At 44.2% G+C, this 22965-nt stretch overlaps 1 protein-coding gene and 1 long non-coding RNA gene across 3 annotated transcripts in view; both read right to left on the bottom strand.

Annotated features, from left to right (window-relative positions):
* Positions 1-4758, bottom strand: part of MUSK (muscle associated receptor tyrosine kinase) — a 47863-nt gene extending 43105 nt beyond the window's left edge. The window contains exons 1-2 of the mRNA XM_021381537.1: positions 3603-4758; positions 29-155 (exon numbers count right to left, since the gene is read on the bottom strand). Coding sequence (XP_021237212.1) covers positions 29-155; positions 3603-3681 — 206 coding nt within the window. The 5' untranslated portion in view covers positions 3682-4758. The remainder of the gene's footprint in view (positions 1-28; positions 156-3602) is intronic.
* The window catches only part of LOC110390285, a 33692-nt gene continuing 29958 nt past the window's right edge, over positions 19232-22965 (bottom strand). For both annotated transcript variants that reach the window (XR_002433662.1, XR_002433663.1), the window contains exons 5-6: positions 20901-21065; positions 19232-20162 (exon numbers count right to left, since the gene is read on the bottom strand). This is a non-coding gene — a long non-coding RNA (uncharacterized LOC110390285). The remainder of the gene's footprint in view (positions 20163-20900; positions 21066-22965) is intronic.

Genomic DNA, 22965 nt, shown 5'->3' with positions numbered 1-22965 from the left:
CCCCAAGCAGGCCAAGGAGGCTCCCTACCTGATGGGAATGCTGTTGCGTGTCCACGTGATCTCTGGCTCTGGGTATGACTCCACCACACACACAAACTTGGCAACATCCTCCACCAGTGCATCCACAGTTTCCAGAGGAGTGCTGATAAAGGGGGCTGCACAAAGAGAGAGAAAGCATGAAAAAATCCCTGTGCTCGCTGGAGAGAGGCGGCCAAGAAAGTCATGCCCTGCCAGTCACCCTGTGGCTCTTTGCCTTGCTCTTTGCCTAACCTCATTGAGGTTCTTCACACACTCTCCCCTCTGCTCTCTCTACTGGGCACAACACAGATCAATCTCTTATACAAGACTGATTTTTTCCAAAATGAGGCTTTTAAAGGCCCATCTGCTCTTCCACACTTGTGGTGTGACTGGTGCACATCCTCTCTTTTTCTCAGCTTTTCCAACCAAGTAGCACTGGAGTTAAAAGTGCAATACCTGTGTCTGACGCTTTCATCGCAGAGTTGTGATCGCATATTATCTGAATGTATCTTTAGAAACATTTTCCATCACCCTGGTGAAAGTCTCTGTGAAGTGGTTGATATGTCTTGTGAATTCATTGCAGCCTTTGCATCCCAAGGCACACGAATGACTTTAATGGTATCACTGTGTGGGACATACATCTGATATTTGCTGGGCTGCATTTCATTGACAGCTATGCTGAGATGAACTAGTTTCACGCCATGTTCTTGAAACATCACCTTGCAAATGTTCAGCAGATGCATAAATCTTCCTGTTCCTTGCTTCCTGCAGCAGTATCTGGCAAACTGTTTTTTCACAGGAAAATACTTCTCATATTTTATCTGCTGACTCTCCTCAGTACAATGAGATTTAGCTACATGCCAAAAAAGCACTACCAAATTCTCACCTCTTCCTAAGAAACTAAAAGGTACTCCATCATAAGAGACTGCTAATAATAGAAAGCATTTACCCTAATGCTTTTTTAATTTACATAAGGGTAAAAACTAGGATGTCATTAGAGTTCAGTTGGAATTAAAGTAGGGCAAGAAAGGATCGACTTCCACCACCAGTTTTATAAAAATACCCTGACGCTTTATAAATGTCATTAGCACAAAATTACCTCAATATCATTTCTGGATTATATGACTTCATATTGCATAGCTGGTATGCTGTATTTATATAGAAAGAAGATCTTAAAAATACAGTGAAGATAGTGCTAAATATTATATTATTAAATGTTAATTAAAACACATCTGCATCAGATTTGTTCTTGAGATCACGACTTCGAAGTGTATCAGGTTTCCATGTATTGGGTCACTCTAGGTCATACTAAATAGAAGTAATCATCCACATGGCATCCCTGGATGAATCGCACCTCAGTGAAACCAAGTGGAAAATTTTCAGAAAGCCTAAATTTCCCTACTGCTAGCAGCTGTCCTAGGAGAATAACTTCCACTGATGGTTATCCTGTCTGCCTCAAAGGAGATGCTGTTTTTTCATGACAGAGTTTATGAGGTTTTGATGGAATTAAGACTCACTGAAATAGAGTTTTATTATCCACTTTTATACTGTACGTTTTTACTGCTGTTGTCCACATGCCTCGATCTCTGAGATGATGCCTTTTTAACCCTTAGAAATGTAATTTTTGCAGTAATGAAAATTCAAAGCAGCCAGTTTTGTAATTGCATTGTCACAATGAAAATGGCAACATGATGAATAACAAAGACAGATTTGCTGTATGTATAATGAGTGTTTTGTTCTTTCAGCCGAGTGAGGCTGTCAGTTTTATGTAGTAAATAAATTCATTAGCAACAGATAAGTACTTTCACCATTTCTCCCTAATTTTACTTATGACACAATTACTCTTAGCAATGTTGTCCACCTGGCATCTCCTGACAGCAAACACACAACTCTTGGAACAGAATCCAACCCCCTACTCACGGAGAATGCTGTCCAAACTGGCCATACATCACCTATGGTTAGAACAGAAAGGGAATTTTTTCTATCTTCCTAAACTCTACAGCCTCAGAGAAGGATCGTGAGAACAACAGCGCTGTGTAGTTCTCTTGTTTGTTCTTTTTATTTCCCATACTAAAATCAAATGGAGGGCCAGCAGGGAGGGTGACGCCAGTACTCCTTTCACTGAGGTGAGAAAAAAGGGGACACGAGCCTAGAAGTCGTGTAGCCTATCTTCAGGATGTAGGAAGCAACGGAGCGCGCCGCCATTTTGTCAGTGTGTAGCAAGAGAGCCCCAAAATGGTCGAGATAGTGCCTTCTTACAAAAGCCATCCAAAAAGCTAAGGTATCAGCATCACTCCAAGCTTTCTAAGGAAAGCAATCAAAACTTATGATGCCTTTATTACCAGATTTTAATGTGGGAAAATAAAATCAAAACAGTACAAAATATGTATTTATCAGTATAAAGAAATGGCGTCATGTGCATGCACTGGAGCTCTCTGACATTTTTAGGTAACCCTATGGGATTAGGTAATGCTGAAAATCCGTTAAGCTGCACATCTGCAAAGCCACTCTGGTGCCATTTTTCTGGATGTCAGCTGTAGTTTCCCAAGATAGCAAAATGATCCAATGGCAGTCACGGGGCCCATGGGAAAGCCAAACCCCATGTTGCGCTCACCCACCAGAAGCTACCAGGCCATTTGGGTGTGGGTAATGCAGCCACCCACCATGTTTTAAGAGCGTATGCCTATTTCCTCACTGCACTGTGCCACCAGCCTAGGAAGCAATCACATTCCTCACTGGTTCTCTTGTCCATCTGATCCCATCCTATCAGCACTTTGAAACAAAGTGGGGTTCACTAACTTACACTACTGCCATCACAAAAAGTTGACATTTTGACTTTAAAAATTTTCATTAAAAGCAGGTATTCTTTCCACATTTTGAAGCCAATCTGAGTTCCATTTGTAATGGGTGAAAGCAGCAATCTTGGCCTCTCTGCTGACTCCTGGACTCCTCCTTGAAGTTCATCTTGCTTTTTTTTTTTTTTCCCTGAAGCTGCACAGCCCTGAATGCTTCCTCGTTGTCACTGTGGAATAAAGCCCTTTGTCCACAGGGTTACTGGATGGTAAATCCTGAACACCAGTGTTTATGTTGGCACCTAAGGGACTTTTATGAGCAGATAATTTTTCAGTTCATGCATTGGCTGAATGTATGCATGTGGGCAAGAGAGGAAGTCAAGGCAGTAACTCTCTGCTTCATGTAGTGGACATGTTGGACATTTGTATCCACATACACATGCTTATGCAGACCTCAGAGTGCTATCTTTAAGCCGTGTATCCCCACAGGTGCAACAGTGCTGGCCCTGTGCTCAGCAGCAAGCTCTGCAACAAGTCACATAGATCCCACCCAGGCTGAACCCAAAGCCTTCCTCTTCCCATTGCAACGAGATTCACTGCTATCGCTCCTCCTAGACACAAGCTATTCTCACCACCCCTCACAACAGCAGCCAAGCAACTACTCAACAGACAAAAAAAGCAGTAGATTTTCACCCATTTTTGGCAACACAGTCATGCTGTCCACCCCGCTGTTGCTAGAGATGCCCTCCCCTTTGCGAAACCCCCAGTTGGAGTAGAGCCCTTCCAGCAAACCTTTCTGAAGCGTCTCGGCCAGGCTGAGGGCAGCAAGGGTGAGGACGTGCCCCAGGGGCACCACCAGCAGATCTCTCATCTCTGGTCCGGAGAGCGCCTGGCACCACGGGGCCAGGCCAGCACGGCCCTGGTCCCACTGCTGCACGTCGAGCTGCCCTGCTAATGACGGAGCAGGCTCTGTGGCTCTAAGTATAATCAGGAATTCCGCGTCCCAGCAGCAGTGATGGACGTGGCCAGCTGGTGCGTATCCACTTTGGGCAGCGTGGAAACGTGGGGCTTGTGAAACAAGAGAAAGCAAATCCCTCCTGAATTCCTTCTAAGCAAACAGTGGGGAGGACAATGGGCGAGTGCGTCGCAGGGCCATACCCGACCTCAGAGCTGGGAAAGCAGCAAAACATTTTGCTCTGTGCTATATAAAAGCAATGGAGGGAAAAGTGCTTTCCATGGGACTTTCCTTCAGCTTTGTTCTGCTCTTTTTCATTTTTTCCTCCCCTCCCTCTTGCACGTTCTCTCTCTGTCACCTTCCATGATTCGCTGCAATATACCACCTGTTCCCTGCTGGTGGCCTTTCTTTTCTTAACAGATATCTTTGCTGCAGCAGGAGGCTGGCACTGGGGAACCGAAAGAGCTCTACCAAAGCTGTCATCAGTGTTTGGAAACTGCTGCAGCACAAAAAGGCAGAGTCTTGTCCTGAAACAGACAGAAATGAGTGGGTACATTCACAGAAGGAGTGCTTCACTTCAACATCAGTAGCTGGGCACAGATGAAATACACACGTTGGGTGCCAGTGTTGTTAATCCCTCAGAAATACCTTAAGGTCCAACTGATCTCTGTTTAAAGCAACAGACTGACAGTCAGAGCTTTCTTCAGAGCTCTATGGGAGCACCGGGCTTGAGGGCATCTCCTCACTCAGTCTGCCTCCTCCTGTCCCACCAGCCTGCATCACACGATCTTTCTCAAAAACGTCAAGTCCTTTTTGGTCCCTGCTTCTCCTTTGTAAATATTTATACGAACAGCTTTTGCAATCAGTCTTACCCATGTGGGGACAACATCTGTGTGAGAAGGGGGAACAGTGAATACTTAGCTTGAGAGAATCAGATTGATGGTGATGCCCTGGGAACATGACTCCGGATACTTTTCATCATGTTATCAGCAAAGTGGATGTGAGCTTGGCTCTGCAAAGCACTAAAAAGCCACATTTGAGGAAAGGGAATGTGCGGTCATAACATATCATAATAAAAGGTACTTGGAGATCTCTGGAATTTCCTTTATTTGCCGAGCCTCTCCATCTCAGCCACCTATTAGCAGTCATTTCTGCAAAGAATGTGCACATCCAAGTGATGGTCCCTCTGAGCAGCCAGTGGAGCAAGGCTGGACATGGCTAGGGGTGTGACAGTCCCAGAGGTTCAGCACAATGTGATGATGGCAATGTGAGTTTGGGCTGACTGGGAGCAAAGGCCCCCAACAAGTGATCTCTGTGCGTGGATAAAAACAGACACACTCGATGAACATATGTTAAAGATCTTCCAGGAATTCTGGAACTAGCAACAACAAAGCAAAACAACAAGGCAACAACGAAACAACAAAAGTCCTACCAGGGAACAGAGAAATCCTGACTTATGGCTGAACTCACAAATATTTATTTTGTTTTGTTTAAGTCCAATCACATGCAATTAATCTCCTCAATAGAAATGCAACTTGGTCTTTTAGGGTAAAATTCTCTCCAAAGAGCAAACTGACCAAAGACCTCTACATCACTGGATTCCAGTCTGCACTGTGTTACAACAATTTTGAAGATGCATTACCCTATAGAAGTCCAAGAATTGGCCTTTCTCTTTTATTGGCTGATCAGAGCATTTAGATGTGACATTGGCTGCAATGGCAGTTAAATATAAATAGTACTTTGGCATTTTTAGGATGATCAGATTGCTGGTAACCTCTCAATTCCTCTGCTTTCAAAGATTTTATAAAGGACTGCAGTAAGCTAAGCTGCTCTAAATTGGAAATATGCAAATTTACACTGTAAACATGAGCAGAGAGCATATTGCTGTGGAAGGTAGATTTACTTTGTTCTCCAGCTATGCATGTGGGATGGCTGATGAGCAACACATACTGCAAGCTGCTGACCATCTTTGTCCATCATGGAAAGAAGCTTCATCTTTCCACAAAGGTGAGATGTGTTTGACTTGGAACTGTATAGAGTGAAATCAGAGGAACAAGAACAATGAGAAGACCAGATTTCCTTTGATTCCTAGCTGTTTTCAGGCTTAGCTTCCCAAAATAAATGTTCCTTAACATTTTACACCTAGCAGTTATTAATGTGATATTTTGTTGTCCTTTTTTTTTCCCAACAAAGCTTAGATTCATAGAGCAATAGAATCATTAAGATTGGGAACGACTTCAAAGATCATCGAGTTCAAACACCAACTCACCCCCACCATGCCCAAAACCATGTCCCTCAGTGCCACATCTACATGTTTCTCGAACACCTCCAGGGACAGTGACTCCATCACCTTCCTGGGCAGCCCGTTCCAATGCCTCACATATTTCATTGAGATTCATACAGTTTAAAGCTAATTATTGTTGCTGTTTGTAGACATGACTCCAGGTCTCTACTAAAATGAGGCTCTCAACAGCTCGCAATGAGAAGCAATCCCTGGCTTGCTGGAGTTGCAATCCAAGCTGTGTTTCCATCAGCTAAGCTCTCTGCACTGCAAAGGGATGCACAGGAAGTCCATGCATGAAGTCCCGTGTGCAAAGGTAAGGTGTGCTGGAGAATTCATTGATTTTTCTCTTTGCAGATTGTTTGCCAGGATATTTTTAATAACACACAGTACTAAATCACCCTACCCAGTCTTCATTTCAGTGCAAAGTCATGAATTACACTGGTGGCCACCTGAATGAGTAAATACAGGGGCCATCAATGCATGTGATAAAGAAGTAAGTAACTCTTTGATAGTCTGGTATATAAGCAGTAAGCTGTACAGTGCAGAGGAAAATGCCTGAAAAGGACATGTTTACATTGTTGAAATAGGGGCAGCAAATGGGTAATAGATTTATCCCTAAAATGAATAATTGGATCTATCTATTTACAGATGCATGCCTATCTGTGTATGGATGCAAGCTTCCACGCCGTGGGCTCTGTTTTTCCTCTACTGCTCACTATAAGAAATACATTGAGTCCCTGGAGCATGTCCAGAGAAGGACAACAAAGCTGTGAAGGGTCTGGAGCACAAGTCTTATGAGGAACAGCTGAGGGAAGTGGGATTGTTCATTCTGGAGGAGGATCAAGGGAGACTTTATCACTCTCTACAAATACCTGAAAGGAGGCGGTGGCAAGGTAGAGGTTGGTCTCTTCTCAGGGGTAACAGTGATAGGACTGGAGGGAATGGCCCCAAGTTGCACCAGGGGAGGTTCAGGTTGGATATTAGGAAAAATTTATTCTCCAAAAGAGTGGTCTGGCACTTGAGCAGGTGGCCCAAGGAGGTGTCTTGAACATCCCTGGAGGTGTTCAAGAAACATGTAGATGTAGTACTTACAGACACGGTTTAGTGGGCATTGTGGGGATGGGCTGATGGTTGGACTTAGAGGTCTTTTCTAACCTTAATGATTCTATGATCCTATGATTCTATGATTCTATGCTCTGGCAGCAAAATGAATAAAGCTACTCTGTGACCAGCAGAATGAAGCATCACCACATTGTCACCACAAGGCAAGGCAGAGCCTTGGTCTTGATGGAAAACTGGAATAAACAAGAGCAGAGGCTATTACAGGCAGTGCTGCCTTCAGTGTGGATCGAAAACAATTGCTGGAATGCACAGAGTGGCTGGGGATGAAGCCTGGTACCAGTGATTTTTCTGTACAGTGAAGGTGTTCTTCATGGGGAAGTACACAAAATGCTGCTTCTTTGAAGGCACTGCCTTGTAAATTGGGCCTGCAGGGTGGGTCATGGTTGGAGGCCTCTCTGGTTAGATACAGATTTTGCAGCATGCATCAAAGCCTAACTTGGAAGTAAATAAACCAGGCATACTTCTGCCACCTGCAGTACTGTAGCCTACAAGTAAAGTACATAGATCAGTTTTTTCACTCCTGCACCATTTTTTTTTTCCTCTGACTAATCAGAATGAATGACTTTTTTTAAAAGTCCTCTAAGAAATACAGTCCTAACCCAACTTCTCACATGTCAGTTGCAGGTTTTCAGGACCACTTGGCTTGGGCATTGCTCTCAGCCATCTGAACCAGCTTCTGATCTCCTCCCAGTACTTCTACACTTACTGAGTTCTGATGTCTGATTCCAAAGTATTCCTCCTTCCTTCTCTACATATTTTGGGGATATTGGGAAATCTAAGATTTCCATTCATTTCTTGCTGTATTCATACTACAATATTTTCTGGAATACTTGACTACAGATTTTTTCTGGAATTTTTCAGCTCAAAGGATCTGCTCACACTGATCAAGGCCAATCTAATCTGGTGTCCTGTCTTGCAGTAGCATAATGCAGTGCAATTAGTGCAGTGAAGTAGTGTAAATACTGTAACAAAAGGGGAAGACCCATTGTGATGCAGCTAGCTAACTATGCACCAGTGCTTATGGCACAGAGAGTGAAGAATTCTTTCTCAGCCATTGTAATTGGTGAGCAGAGTGAAATAATGAAATTTTACAGGAACAACTGACTATAAAAAACATAAGATTATTCCTCCACTGTCCATCTTACCTGTTATCATAGACTGCAGCGTCACTTCTGTAGTAATGCTATCATCCATCAGTCATGGTGGCCTCTTGCAGTGTTGGGGTTCAAGGTCAGATTCCACAGAGAGGAAAAAGACTTCCTTCATAGCTGTCTATGTCAGCTTGGTGACATAGGAAACTGCCTTTCATCAACTTATTCAGGCATTTCCTTATTCTTTATCCCTGTGTCAAGTAAAAGAGAGAAATTCAGTCATTATTCTTGGGCCATTCATGATGCAGAACAACTCACACATCATCTATCCCCCGTGGGTCTCTATCTGCAGTGTCTCATTTGCCATCACAACACTGGGTGTTTGATGATGTTCCCCAGCCTCTAGTGTCAGCCTTGCAGACTTAGGACACCATCAGGGGAGTGCAGGCTGCAGAGTCAGTGCTTGATTTCCACCTCTTTAAAGCAACTAAAACTAAAACCAAGGAACAGCACAATTATGCCTTGTGTGTGAGACTGAAAAAGGGCTTTCACTGTTGGACTGTTATGACTTGTTGTTCTTGCTTGTTATTTTGGACTGCAGAGGAGCCAAAGAAAAGAAGCAGGATCTTACAGTTGAGCCATGAGGAAAAGCAAGTTTGGTGTCAAAAATACAGCATCTAGTGCTTTGAGTGGAAGATTGCAGGGTGCAGCAGAGATAAGTTTATCCACATGACTTGTACTCAGAGCCCCACAGATACCTTCTCACCCATTCCTATGGCATCTTGGAAAGGTGGCAGCATCTTTCTGGAGCCAGACAGGATCTAGGAGCTTCTGTGGGACACAGGTGTGACATGAGGAAGCATTCAGGTGTCAGAAGGATCTGCCTCCTTGCAGCAGCTTGTGTACAATATGCAGCATTTGGGGGCCTTCAGCTATATGCATTAAATGCAAGGTACTAAATTCTGTTCCAAGTTAACCCCAGGCAACCCCACTGACGTCAATGGAGTGTAACTGAGAGCAGAAGGTTGCCTGTGATCTTCATTTCTCAGGAGTTCACCTGCTGCTCACTTGAAGCCGTAATCCTTGGTGACATCCCATTCATTTCTATGGGAAAGAGGCTTGAAATGCAGAGACCAGGTCTTGCTGTGAACTCTACCCAATGCAGCGTTTATGGCTGCAGTGATTTGCATTAGCCCCACGCCTATCTGTGACCATAGTCTCACTAGCTGTCATTAAAGAGATGATATTTATTGTCTGAAAGCACCACAATGACCAGGACAGCATGTTTGGGTATGTCCCACTGGGAAAATGGCAGGTTTCTAGCTGAAAGTCACATCCAACACATTCAGCCTATTGAACAGCAATCACTGCCATTGTGATATACACCTGAATGACTGGTGTGAGACAGGAAGCAGGAGTAGAACCAAAGACACGGGCTCCAGGAAAATGTCCTTAGCAATGCACTGCTTCCCTCAGATGATGGATACTCCTGCTTCCTGCGGGAACTACAGGAATTTGCTGTGCCCCAGCAGCAGAACCATGCTTGCACAGCTACCTAAAGCTTTTGCAGCCCTGAAACCCTGATTGCGTGGCACAGAGGGTGTTCACAGAGGGGATGGCCCAGGGAAGCTACACAGGAGGGTTAAGTGTGTGATTTGGCTCATGCCTGGCAAGCCTAGGGAAGACTAGACACCAAGAGGAAATTTCTACAGGCTTTGCATCGCAGGTGGCATTTACAAGCACCCATGGGATATCATGCTGTCCTGCACCACATTTCTAAATATTGGCCAGTATTTTTCCATAGTAATTGGTTTGTTCCTAAAAAAGACGCAGAGCATATAAGGCTGGGCAGAGAATGGACAGAGAGCAGCCCTGTGGAGAAGGACTTGAGGGTGCTGGTTGATGAGAAATTCAGCATGAGCCAGCAGTGTGCACTTGCAGCCCATAAGGCCAACAGTATCCTGTCGTTGCCCGCCACTCTGCACTGGTGAGGCCCCAGCTGAAGTACTCCATCCAGACCTGGAGCCCCCAGCACAAAGAAGTTGTAGAGCTTAGGCCAGGGTGGGTCCAGAGAAAGGCCATGAGGATGATCAAAGGACTGGAGCACCTCTACTATGAAGACAGGCTGAGGGAGCTGGGCTTGTTCAGCCTAGAGAAGAGAGGGTCTAGGGAGGCTTTATTAATGCCATTCAGTATCTAAAGGGGACTACAAGAAAGCTGTAGTGGGATACTATATCAGGGATTGTAGTGATAGGACAAGGAGGTATGGCTTTAAACTAAAAGAGGGGAAATACAGAGTAGATAAAAGAAAAAAAATCTTCACTCAGAGAGTGGTGAGGCCCTGGCATAAGTTTCCCATAGAAGCTGTGGTTATCCCATCCCTGGAGGTCCACAAGGCCAGGTTGGATGGGGCCCTGGGCAGCTTGATCTGGTGAGCGGCAACCTGCCTATGGCAGGGGGTTGAAACCAGATGATCGTCAAGGTCATCTCCAATCCAAGTCATTCTATCATTCTTTGATAAGATCTGGTTCAAAACACTGACAAAAACTGGATTAGTCATTTTAACTTGTGAATTTGGCCTGATGCTCCCTTCCCTGCCTGCTGTCAACATATTACCATTAACCCTGTTTGAAGCAAGGGCAGTGTTCACAGTTTGTGGCCCTGGCCTTGCAGCCCAAGAGCTTGGTCAGCATGGTGTCCTTCTGATGCTGAAGATACTATGAATAATTGATGAATGGTGGACCAGCAGTACAGCTGGACTGGAGATAATGCAAGAGGCTGCACCAAAATCTAACATGAGATTGTTTTGTTTCTAATTGTTTCACATGCAACATTCAATCTGTTGGTGAAAGCGCATCAAAGGAGAGACTTTTCTTTATGTTGTGAAAGGAAAGTCATAAAGTACTTCAGCTCACAAACCGTAGAGCATGGAAGCCACCCTGGATAATGCCGCAAGATGCTGAGACTCAGAAGATGGCCTCAGAACTATCCTGAGAGCAATGGCAGATGCTCTGGTGCATCACTGATACGCTGCCCCCTGATGTGCATGGATCCTTCCTCCCCTTGACCTCCTCTACTCCTCCCAGATTGAGAGGAGCTTTCTGGACACCACTTCAGCATGTTTCCACCCTGTACCACTTTGCCCAACCAGCAGCAGATTTGCTGAAGGCAGGTGATCTCCAGGTGATAAATGGAAACCTACGCAGATTTAGCAAAGTAGATGTTCTAGGAATGGTAGGATGCTTGAGTATCTCTGAAGTAGCAACCAAAGCTCCACTCTGTTCTAGCCACCACACTTGGTAAGTGCCACCAATCTCTCCCCAAAACAGATTGAGATCAGTCATTTGTAAATCTCAGCTTCCACAGCAATCTTTGACTAGAGAGTTTTCAGAATAGTTGCCTTTTTTTTCCATACTAGTGATAGCTTATGATTGTCTGGATAAATAAAAAGTGCATTGGGCCAAAGTCATCTCCAAGGTGTCTTCTCCAACTGCAGCAGGCGTAAATCAAGGCTGGATTTTCCCCTCCCCATGGTAAATCCCACTTTTCCCAACACTGAGAGACAAATTCCTACTGCTGTCAAGAAGACTGTTGAGGATGCAAAGCAGAAAAGGAAGGATGGGCTCAGATTTCCAAAGAACGTCTGCAGACTTCCAGCTGGTGTAAATTGTTATGATTCCCTTGGCAATAGTGGAGCTGTGCCAGTTTGCTCTTGCTGTGGCACTGGGTCTGTGTTTCAGACTCAAATAGCATCACTGAGACTTCAGCTGCTTGTCTTATCTGCACATCAGAAGCCCTCCATGCAGCTGCTATGGTCTGTATGCCATTTGGCTCTCCCATGCCTTACCTCCAGCTGAATAAGTAGTATTTTACCACTTAGAGGCAATTTAAATTAAGCCTCCATGAAGACTTATGCCACAGAGGTGGTGTAGCAACTTAAGTACAGCTCTAGTGGATGTATCCTCTTGGATGTATAACCAAATCATATCAGAAGCCAGATTCTGCAATCTGAACGTGAAGTTTCTACGGAAAGTCTGAATCTTTTGTACAATGTTATTCTCCCAAGTGAGGCAAAATGCCATTTCTCTTCACCAGTATGTAATAGCAAGCATCACTGAAATAAAAATGTAGGGACCAGCCCACAACCCCACTGCTGAACCTGTCCGCCGTACAAGTTGGTCATTTCTCAATCATGCCAAGGACCATGATAAACCCCAAACCACTATCCAAACAGGAGAAAGAAGGAGACAGACTCTTGAGCAGGTTCTGTTGTGGTAGGACAAGGGAAAATGGTTTCAAACTAAAAGAGGACAAATTTAGACTGGATATAAAAAGGAGGTTTTTTACACTAAGCATGGTGAGGCACTGGCAGAGGTTGCCCAGAGAGGTGGTGGATGCCCCGTCCCTGGAGACACTCAAGGCCAGGCTGGACCAGGCTCTGAGCACCCGATCGACCTGTAGGTGTTCCTCCCTTTTCATTGCAGGGGATTTGGACTAGATGACTTTTAAGGCCAATGATCCTTCCTATAGTTGTTGGAATTTGCATCTTAGACAAAGTTTCATCAAGGAAACAGTGCCAGAAGTTATATATCTAGCCACATTTTTCTCTTTTTTTTCCTTCTTTTTTCTATATGCAGACAAGCATGATTTTGAAACTGTAAACGTGCTGTAGGATATTTGTTACAGCACCTCCAACAGCAGATGCGTGACAGAGCTCCCTGGGGCTTGCTCCTGGAATGTCAGAAAGACATGACAGAGCTGCAGCATTCAAAACACTTAGGGAAACAAAAATCCCTGAATTACGCAATGCTGTCAGAGTAACGAAATAAAAAAATCAAGCTCAAAAGTTGAACAAGAGTTTCACTTTTGAAAATACACTACAGCGTCCCTCAGGCACTCAAAAATCATGAGTCAGGTCTTTAAAAAGTTATAGCTGGCTTAAATATGGTGGTGGGGGGAGGTGCTAGCAACTTCGTATTTACTACGTTAAGGGTCACATTTCTGAGTTGTTCTGGAAAAACTGGGAAAAGAACTTTATTTTGTAATAAAATAAGAGATTCTTACATAATTATACCACTCTAGGGGCTGAAGCATTAAGCGGAACTTCAGATTATGTGATAAAATCCCAATGGCTGGAAATACTGGAGCAGAATCTAATTTGTGTAGTGCTTGCAGTAGGTCTGGGACCTGGCTAAGCAGCCCATATCCAAGATTAGCCCGCTCCAATGGAGGGATTCACAGCCATCCTTGTTCCAGGCTGCAGTCTTGGGATGGTGACCATCAGAAGAAATGCCTGGCACATTATAGCCCAGTTCTAGACAATGAAAAAAGTCCCTGTGAATGGGAAAAAAAACTCAGAGGGGTTGAATTCTACAGTGACAAATTAACAAGCACAGCAAAGCATAGTGTTTCAAAGGGCCTTCTGAGCTTTTTCAAGCTTTACTTGGGAAGAAAGAGTCTCACTGTACCTCAGGAAACGCATATGGTTCCTATCACTCTTGTCCCCCATATATCACATTCTGGTGACACTCATATGTAAGATGAGGTTTGATATTAATTAATTTTCTAACAATTTGGCTTTTAGTGGTGACATAAAAAGGTGTGGTTCAAAAACACAGAAAAGTCTCTGCTCCCGGCCCTTTCACTCCCCCCTGCAGTAGCCCAGGCCTCCCGGCACAGATGGGAGCTCATCTCACCAGTCTGCTTTGGGGTTGGGGGACAGTCTAGGAGTCCTGGGTACCACCGAGACAGTGGGAAGTGGACCTATGACAAGTTCCCAGTTCTTTAAGATGTCACTGTGCATTTTGCATGGGGAGAAGAAAATCCCATATTTGGCTCAGGATGATTCCACACGTGACAACACTTCCTTATTTGAGAAGCATTGACTTACCCTGAGTGTCCTATTCCCCCAAATCTTTTTTCTGCAACACAGGTAGCTGTAACCATCTGACAGACCTTTCATTCACCAGTTCTTAGTTAATTACCATATGTCACATTGTCTTCCTGGAAAACTCACAGCACGTTTTTCAGAATTTGTACACCAACATTTCCAGCAAGTGCATTTCATTACAGTTCCTTTGCCAAACTATGCTGCATCTGGCCACAGCTCTGTTACAAAAGATGGAGTACATATCCATTTGCTAAGAAAAGGGACTTGGTTCTTCCTCACTATGCTTTGCCTTTAAAAGCAAAGGTGCTGCCAACACAGCACTCTGTGCTGAAGCCATCCCCATCTGCTGCTATCTGCCTGTTAGAAGCACAAACTTATACAATCTCTCCTGTGTGGCTGGCATCTGAGGAACTGTGGTAATGTCTAGACTATCCTCACTCTCATGTGAGCTCCAAGAACACAGGCTTTGCCCAACCCAAGTTCCTGCGAAGCCTGATAAAAGATTTGTGGCCCTTTGGTTGTTCCAGACAATACCTTATGTCTGTCAGCTCTTTTTCCACCTCCAGGAGACAGGGAAGGGGAAGTAATGAGTCCTAAAAGACCTGCAGTTGGACAGGGGTGTGAAGAGAAACAGAAATCTGCACTGAGAGATGAAGACACTTAGCAGATTAGAGATAGTCTCATAGAACCACAGAATACTCCAAGTTGGAAAGGAGTCATAAGGATCATCCAGTCCAACTCACAGACCAAGGAGGGCCATGCTAATGGATGGGTCAGTGGTAGGGGATGTCTGGCTGAGCAAGACTTGATCTGGCTACCTGACCACACTAGGATACGCAGCCTGCTTGCTGTGTGAAGAAATAGCCTCCCTGCTATGCAAGCAGTCTTACCTAGGCCTTCCCACCAGCTGGTTTCACACCTCACATTTCCAATGCTACCTACACAGGCCAAGGTCAGAAGTTCACGTTGAATGCTACTGTCAAAAGAGCAGCTTAATCTCTTTTCAGCGAAAATTCAGCAAGAGATGAAGAGACTTCCTTTGTTTGATAGAACCACAGAATCATTGAAGTTGGGAAAGACCACTAAGATTGCCAAGTCCAACCACCAACACATTCCCAACATGCCCACTTACTCATGTACCTCAGTGACACCTCCACACATTTCTTGAACACCTCCAGGGAGGGTGACTCCACCACTTCCCTTCCTACAAATTGAAAAGTGTACATGGGCATCTCAGATGAGAAAGCAAGGGCCAATCAAGGGCATCTGAAGTCAATGGAAAGTCCATTAGATCAAAAGCAACAATATTCATAGTGCCTTTCTAATCATCTTTCTGTTGGCAGCCTGATGCTCCCCTTCTACTGCAGCCAGTGAGCACAGTAATGCTCTATAAACCATTAATCTATAAGTATCTATGTCAGCCAGTTGGCACCAGCAGCAAAGTGCCTGTGCAACCGAAGAGGCAGTGACTAAGTTTTGCCAAAATAACAGCTTATCCACTCATTATCCATAGCTTATCTACATTTTAATGCTGGACAGAGAGCAGGGAAATAGAAATCTTCCCAGAATCCCCTGGCTGCTGCTCTCCAAGGTGTGAAAGTATCTCCCTAATGGTACCCAGCACCTATGAGACAACAGAGCCAAAGGTCATGGTGAACGCCCATCACATGATGGAGCATCACTGAGAACTGAGATTTTAACTCTGCTGAAGCTAGTTGGTAACCTGGAAGCCAACACGGGTGGCTTGTTCCTGCTGTGGGATTTTCTGGGGGCCACCCTTCCCACCAGAAGTGTGGCCACAAGGGCACGAAGACCTGCAGTGCTGCCCAGTATTAGAAGATCTGTACTGCATACAAAGTAGTACCCATAGTAAGCAAACCCTGATGCTTGGACAGTGGGGAGTATTTGTGGATAGTTCCAAAACAAATGCCAAGATATTCGAGAGATGCATCTTAATTTTGATGTTGTCATTCATTATCAGCATATTCAAAAAGTTAAGAAATATATGTTATAAAAAATGTTATTTGTAAGTGGATTATGAAGATCTACTCCACTTCTTTTGCAGAGATATACATTAATGTCTAAAGCCTTTGAATTACAACAGAAAGTCATTTAGAGAAGTTTTACCTGCAGAGGTATTTCTATACACTGAATATTGGTCCTGTATATCCTCACACGGGGAATTGGCAGTGAAGAAAAATGAAAGAAAAGCCATTTGATTGGCTCCTCAGTTGGATTCTAGTCAAGTCTTCAGATAATCTTTCCTTAATACTGTGTGAAGTGTGTGATCTGATCTAAAAGCTATTACTTTTTGCAAGTCAGATAATAGGGATCATTGAGCACTGCCAAGTTAAACTCTCCCAAACACCAGGAAAAATAAGTAAGGCCTTAAAAAGAAAAATGCAGTTTGGAAGTAATTCCCAGGAGATTTTTGGCACACTAAGCCTCTGTTAGATTCAATGTGCTGATAATTCTTAGGAGTAGGCCATGGATAATGGTCCTTTGATTTAATTATGGTCTGATTCATGGTAGTTCAAATCTAGCTGAGATTGAACTACTCAGACATCTGCAGTGGGGTTTGGGTTTGAAGAAATGCAACAAGAATGGGATTCTGTGGAGTGGTGTCCATTTGCTGATATGAATAATACCCTTACTTGGTACCAAATGCAACATGCCTTGTGGTTTCATTTCAAAACTTAACCCCCAGCAGTAGCAAGTGTGAACTGAAGTTCAGCACTGAAGTGACTCACTCTGAGCACCGCAATGAGGCAGCACTTCAGGCACACATCTGAAATAGTGCGTCCTGCCTCATTCAGCAAGACATTTTTGTGGTTGATGCTATCTGCATTTCTAGAGATAGAGGCACAAGCAGCCCATGAAGCAGTGTGTTGGGGAACTGCAAGTTATTGAACCAAATACCATTTGAAGGAACTTCGAGGACAAGTTTCAGAGGTTGCCACCAAGTCAAAAGTAGGTGAGAAGTTAAATTGTGCAATAAGGTTACATCCTGTCTGTACCCAAAAGGAGTTTTGTTATTTGAGTTCTCATCTGTGTTCCCATGTGGGCTAAAGACATAAATGCAAAATAAGCTATTTCTTTTGAACACGTTCTCCATGAAAAGGACAGAATTAGTCATTTATTATTATTTAAAATCATTATACTCCTGGACAGCAGGACACACAGTTCCAAAGGAGTCAAGCCTGAGCTCCTTGAAGATATTTCATAGGGAACTCTGAAGCTTAGTCTCATTTTTGTTCTGTGTTGAGGACTGCAGCCTTTTAGAAATAGCATTCTATGACATGAAATTATATAAAGTCTGGTGTGAGTTACAAATTCATATTTTGAACAAGCATTCTTAAAACTCCACAGCTGTCCCACACTGGAGCTCCAGTTCTCAGCCTAAAAGCACTGCCTAGAAACAACCATAGAATTATAGGATCATTAAGGCTGGAAAAGACCTCTAAGATCATCTAGTCCAACCATCAACCCATCTCCACCATGCCCACTGACCTATGTCAGTCAATGTCACATCTCCACGTTTCTTGAACACCGCTAGGGACAGTGACACCATCACCTCCCTGGGTAGCATGTTCCAATGCTTGACCACTCTTTCAGAGAATAAATTTTTCCTGATTTCCAGTCTGAACCTCTCTTGATGCAACTTGAGGCCACTTCCTCTCAGCTTATTGCCATTTAGAGAAGAGGCCAATCCTCACCTCCATCTGGAGGCTGGGTAACGTGGGGGCTCTTGGGATAGAAAAATTAAATCAGAACTATTGAGATATTGGTCTGAGGACATTTTGTGTCAGAACTGGTCGTTATTACAAAATTCCATGAAGAAAAGTATTTCTTCCTATGACAACTTCTTTGTCAGGGCATGTTCTGTTTGACGTCTTGTTGAACAATACCAGATACTCTGGTATGAAACCACAAGAAAATCTGTCTGTGGGATGCTGCAGATAACTCTCTTTCTCGCAGCTGCAGAACCAGAGTCAGAGTACTGGTAGCACATAAGACTGTGAGAAATTAAGGCAATTCAACATGCACAACAGGAGAGAAAAAATCTTGACTGGTGGGGCACCAGTTCCTATATTAACAGTAAGAGGAGAGAGAAGGAGAATCTCCATTCTTTACGTGATGTAGCAGGAACACAACCACAGAGGAGAAGGAAAAGGCTGAGGTTCTCAATGCCTTCTTTATTTCTCAGACCACTTATCCTCAGAGTACTCTACTGCCTGACCTGGAAGTCTGAGATAGGGAGCAGAATAAACCCAACATGATTCAGGTGGAAACAGTTAGAGACCTGCTACTCTATCCAGACTGTCAGAAGTCCATGGGGCCAGATGAGATCCACCCAAGGGTGCTGAGGGAACTGGCAGTGGTGACTGCCAAGCCAGTTTCCACCATCTATCAGTGCTCCTGGTCAATTGGAGAGGTCCCAGAGGACCGGAGGCTTGCCAATGTGACTGTCATCTACAAGAAGTGTCATAATGAGGATTTAGGGAACTACAGGCCTGTCAGCCTGACCTTGGTACCAGAGGAGGTTATGGAACAGCAGAGGGGCCAGGCTCAGCCAGCATGGGTTCACGAAAGGCAGGATCTGCTTGACCAACCCAATTTCCTTCTATGATCGAGTAGCCAATCCGGTGGATGAAAGACGGGCTGTTGACATAGTCTACCTAGACTTCAGCAAAGCCTTTGACACTGTCTCCCACAGTATTCCCCTGGCAAGGCTGTCAGCCAATGACTTGGACTGGTACACTCTTTGCTAGGTAAAGAACACAGTGGTGAACTAAGTTACGTCCAGCTGGTGACAGGTCACAAGTTGTGTTCCCCAAGGGTCAGTACTGGTGTCTGCCTGTTTAATGGTCAGTGACAGGTGCTAGAATGGGCTGTCGAGAGAGGCTGTTGAGTCACTGTCCCTGGAGGTGTTCAAGAAATGTGTAGATGTGGTACTAAGGAACAAGATTTAGAGGGCAATATTGGTGGTAGGTGGATGCCTGGACTAGATGATCTTAGAGGTCTTTTCCAAACTTAATGATTCTATGATTCTTTCCTGCTAGTCTGCCATGATGAAGGCACACGTATCCATCTGAAGAAAGTCACCTGGGCTGGACAGGCCTTGCTGGGGTCCTGCTCCTGCCACCTCTGCCTGCAGCCTGGCTTGCAAAGCAAGGCCATGGCCTTTTTGACACTGGACACGCTGCTGTGAAAAACCTTGCACAAGTCCTCACTGGGGTTTTTCATGAGTTGCTTTCAGATCTGCCTTCCTCCCTGATTTCCTTCACAAGGCATAATTCCGTCATGGGCGCAGGAAGGAAAAAAAGTCCATTCTTTCGAAAGTGGATAATCTGGTTTGTTTCTATATTGGTGTTTATTTTATGACAGTGTAACAAAGCCTGTAAATGTTGTTAAGCCAGAGTCAGTATTAGCAATGGAAATAATTACTACCGCTTTAACTGACGTTTTGTTAATGTTACTGTAGCACTGTCTCATGAGTCATGACAGGATGGAAATTAATTTGTCACTGCTGTAGGTCTCTTTCTCTTTACTATAAAGCCAGTTTCTCTTCTTACATTCATCTGCTTGAGTGTCTGTAACAGAACTAATAAACCAAAAACATGCTTGAACATCCTTGTACGTGCTGCCGACTCCGTGGCCAAGGCATTTTAAATGTCATTTAGCTTAGGTAATGGAACAGTTGTGTGAAAACAGCAGCCCTGGTGAAGGCACCTCTGAAATTCACAGAAAGGCTCTGGACTCCTTCAAGCCAAGAAAAGGTGTATTTCTATAGTTTTGTAAAGAATTTTCCTTCTGAGGGCTTTGTGATATAGAAGATGTGTTTGCTCAAATGCTGAGCCCATTTTCTACCGTTCAAGGCAAAGCCAGCTGTCCTTTGTCCAAATTACCTGCCTTGTGACAGTGCATGGTGCTCACAGGGTTCTTTGAAGTTCTCTTCACACCCTTGTATCTTGTCCAGGATTACTTCCTCTTCTTATTCCGTGGCTTTCTTGATGAAAAATTAAAACACAGCAGGGTAATTAAACAAAGAAGCAAAAAGCAAGACATATTCTCCTTGGTGACCACAGGAAGTCCTTGGAATGCTTGGGGCTGGGGCACAGGGCATGTAAGGAAAGGCAGAGGGTGCTGGGCTGGTTTCGGTTTGCTCCACTCCAGGATCATGGCCCAAGGGGAGGCAACAGAGCACTGGGAATGGGGCCACACCACCAGGGTGCACTGGGAATGCCCTGCATCCTACCACAGTGCCATCAGCACTTGGGCTCTTGGTACTTTCAGCACTTCTACCCCTGAGGGTCTGCACTCCCCTGTTCTCCTGGTCCAGGGATCTGTCTCCCCTGGAGATTCCCCTCCAGCCCAAGAGCAGACACAGTCCCTTCTTCCCATGATAGGATGAGAGGTGATGGCCTCAAGTTGTGCCAGGGGAGATTCAGGTTGGATATTAGGAAAATTTTCTTCTCCAAAATAGTGGTGAGGCACTGGAATGGGCTGCCAAGGGAGGTGTGGAGTCACCATCCCTGGGGGTGCTCAGAAACGTGTAGATGTGATTGATACTAGGGGACACGGTTTAGTGGGGAAATATCAGTGGTAGGTAGATGGTTGGACTAGATGATTTTAGAGGATTGATTCTAGGAAATATTCAATATTTGACTGCATAAGGCATAGAGCAATGTGCTTTAACAGGAAATGCCTTGTGTAGGGGGTTGGACAGCCAGAAGTTCCTTCTCACCTTAGCTGTTCCTTGAGTTAATGAACTCTTTGGAAGGTTGGTTTGTTTGTTCACTTGTGTGAAGTACAGTCTTCTGATCCCAGTTCACGTTCTCTGCTCTGGGTTTAGCAAACTCCCAGTGTTTCAGAATCTCTGACTGTCTTCGCACATAAGGGCTTTTTATTCCTATTTATTTAAAAAATAAAATCCAACAGGAGAAAATAGGTAGGTTATCAAGGAAAAAAAAAAGAAAAAAAACAGCATTAAATTGAAAATCCCTTTTTACTTTTATTTTACCTTGATTGGGGAATTCACTCTATTTGTGCACCCATTTTGCCATTATACGTGGATGTGTTTGGCCCTTTATGCAGTACACTCAAACTTCAGCAGCCTGCTCAGTTCTCAGACAGTGGCATAACCTACACTTCCCAGCATGGATTATTCTTGAGCCAGCTGCAAACTTCGCTGACTTCATCTGGCACTCTCCAGGTTTGCTTCCAAACTCTCTTTTTAAAGGTGAATAAGGAGGAGTGCCAGAGCCAGACTGTTTCTACTGAGGAGCTGTTTCTTATTTTCAGAGCTCAAAGAAGCCTTTCTCTGCTGTTAAACAACTTTATTTTATATATTAAATTTAGCCCTCACTGAAAGTTGAATTTGTTTAAAGTCAGAGGAGCCTATTTTGTGAAGTTTCGTGATGTTTTTAATGTCTGAAAGTGACGCAGTCAGAAAAGCTGGAAGAAATTATACTTGTGATGAAAAATGTCTTTTTTTTGAAAACAGACTCCAGCAGTGAGGTCTGAAGAAGCCTGGGGCTCTCGGCCACATGTGCAGGAATCTAGCTTTGTCCCTGGGAAAATACGTCTGCTTTCTGCAATGAGCAGTGAACCATAACCAACACCAGTCCTGCACTGTACTTCAAGGGCAAGACATGAGCCTGCAGCACACCTCCGTCGGCTCCCCTCACTCAGGCTTGGGCACTGCTCCATAGCCCTGGCACCTCTGGGAAGAGGATTGATCACTCTCACGGCCACTTGCATCCACCCGTGTAAGAGCATGCGGACATCGGAAACGTCAGACCTCATTTCATTGCTTCAAACACATACTTTAATGCACAAATGTTTCATTATCCCAGGATGTGCTTTGACAATGCACAGAGGAAATAACAGTGGGTTTTCCATCTCTGCAAATTCCATATTTTCAGGTGAAATTTCAGCTCTTGAAACCAGATCCTATTGTGAAACTCCTTCCAGAGGGCTTCCTGTGAGACTGATGCATATTCCATAAGCTGTGAAACAATACAATATCCCCCTCATGACATGGATAAACCACACTGTTCCCCTCCTCGCACCATGGGTGTCTGTTTTTTAGCACTGTAGCAATACAGGCCCATATTTAAGACCTGAGAAAACACAGAACATTGATTGTTAGCACGGTACATTGATGGACAGTGAGGCTCTCTCTTCCACCAGACAGAGTAGATTTATGAGAGAAGGACTGGAGGAGAGGAAGACAGACTGGAACATGGACCTACAAGGCTAAGAGGGGTTGGCTCGATATCCTGTCCCAGCAGCAGTTTTGTTAAACACTGTTCTGTTGGAAGACATTTTGACCTGGAGAGTTGTTTCCAAACCTGCTTAAGATTTCTCTAACCGCTGCCTGAGAGAAGTGTGACCGCAATGTTAGGATATTATCCACAGCTTTCATAGCACCCACAAATTAAGACCAGAAAGGCATTTTCTTAAATTAACTGAACAAGATGCCAAGTAGTAGGTAGAAAACTTGAAAAGCAGTCGTTTCCTGGCTGTTTTATGTCTCTTCCTCCACCCTTCAGACCTTTGGTCTCTTGACATGTGGCTTTCACAGCAAACACCTGCATATTGTTTCCTAAATGAATGGATCTAGCAAAACAGTTCATTGAAAAAGTGGAGGAAAGCTGAAAAGTTATTTCTGTAAATGGTGCATTTTAGCATCTGGACACATCACAGGTCAAATGCTGTGTTACTGTGGCAATGGAAGCTGACAGTGCACCTCCACAAGCACAGGAATATTTGCTTAACTAAGCATAATGAAAAAACCTATATTCTTC

Source organism: Numida meleagris, chromosome Z, assembly GCF_002078875.1.
Source record: "Numida meleagris isolate 19003 breed g44 Domestic line chromosome Z, NumMel1.0, whole genome shotgun sequence".
Lineage (NCBI taxonomy): Eukaryota > Metazoa > Chordata > Aves > Galliformes > Numididae > Numida > Numida meleagris.
The sequence above is the reverse complement of the archived record's forward strand: the minus strand, read 5'-3'. Positions and strand labels throughout refer to the sequence as shown.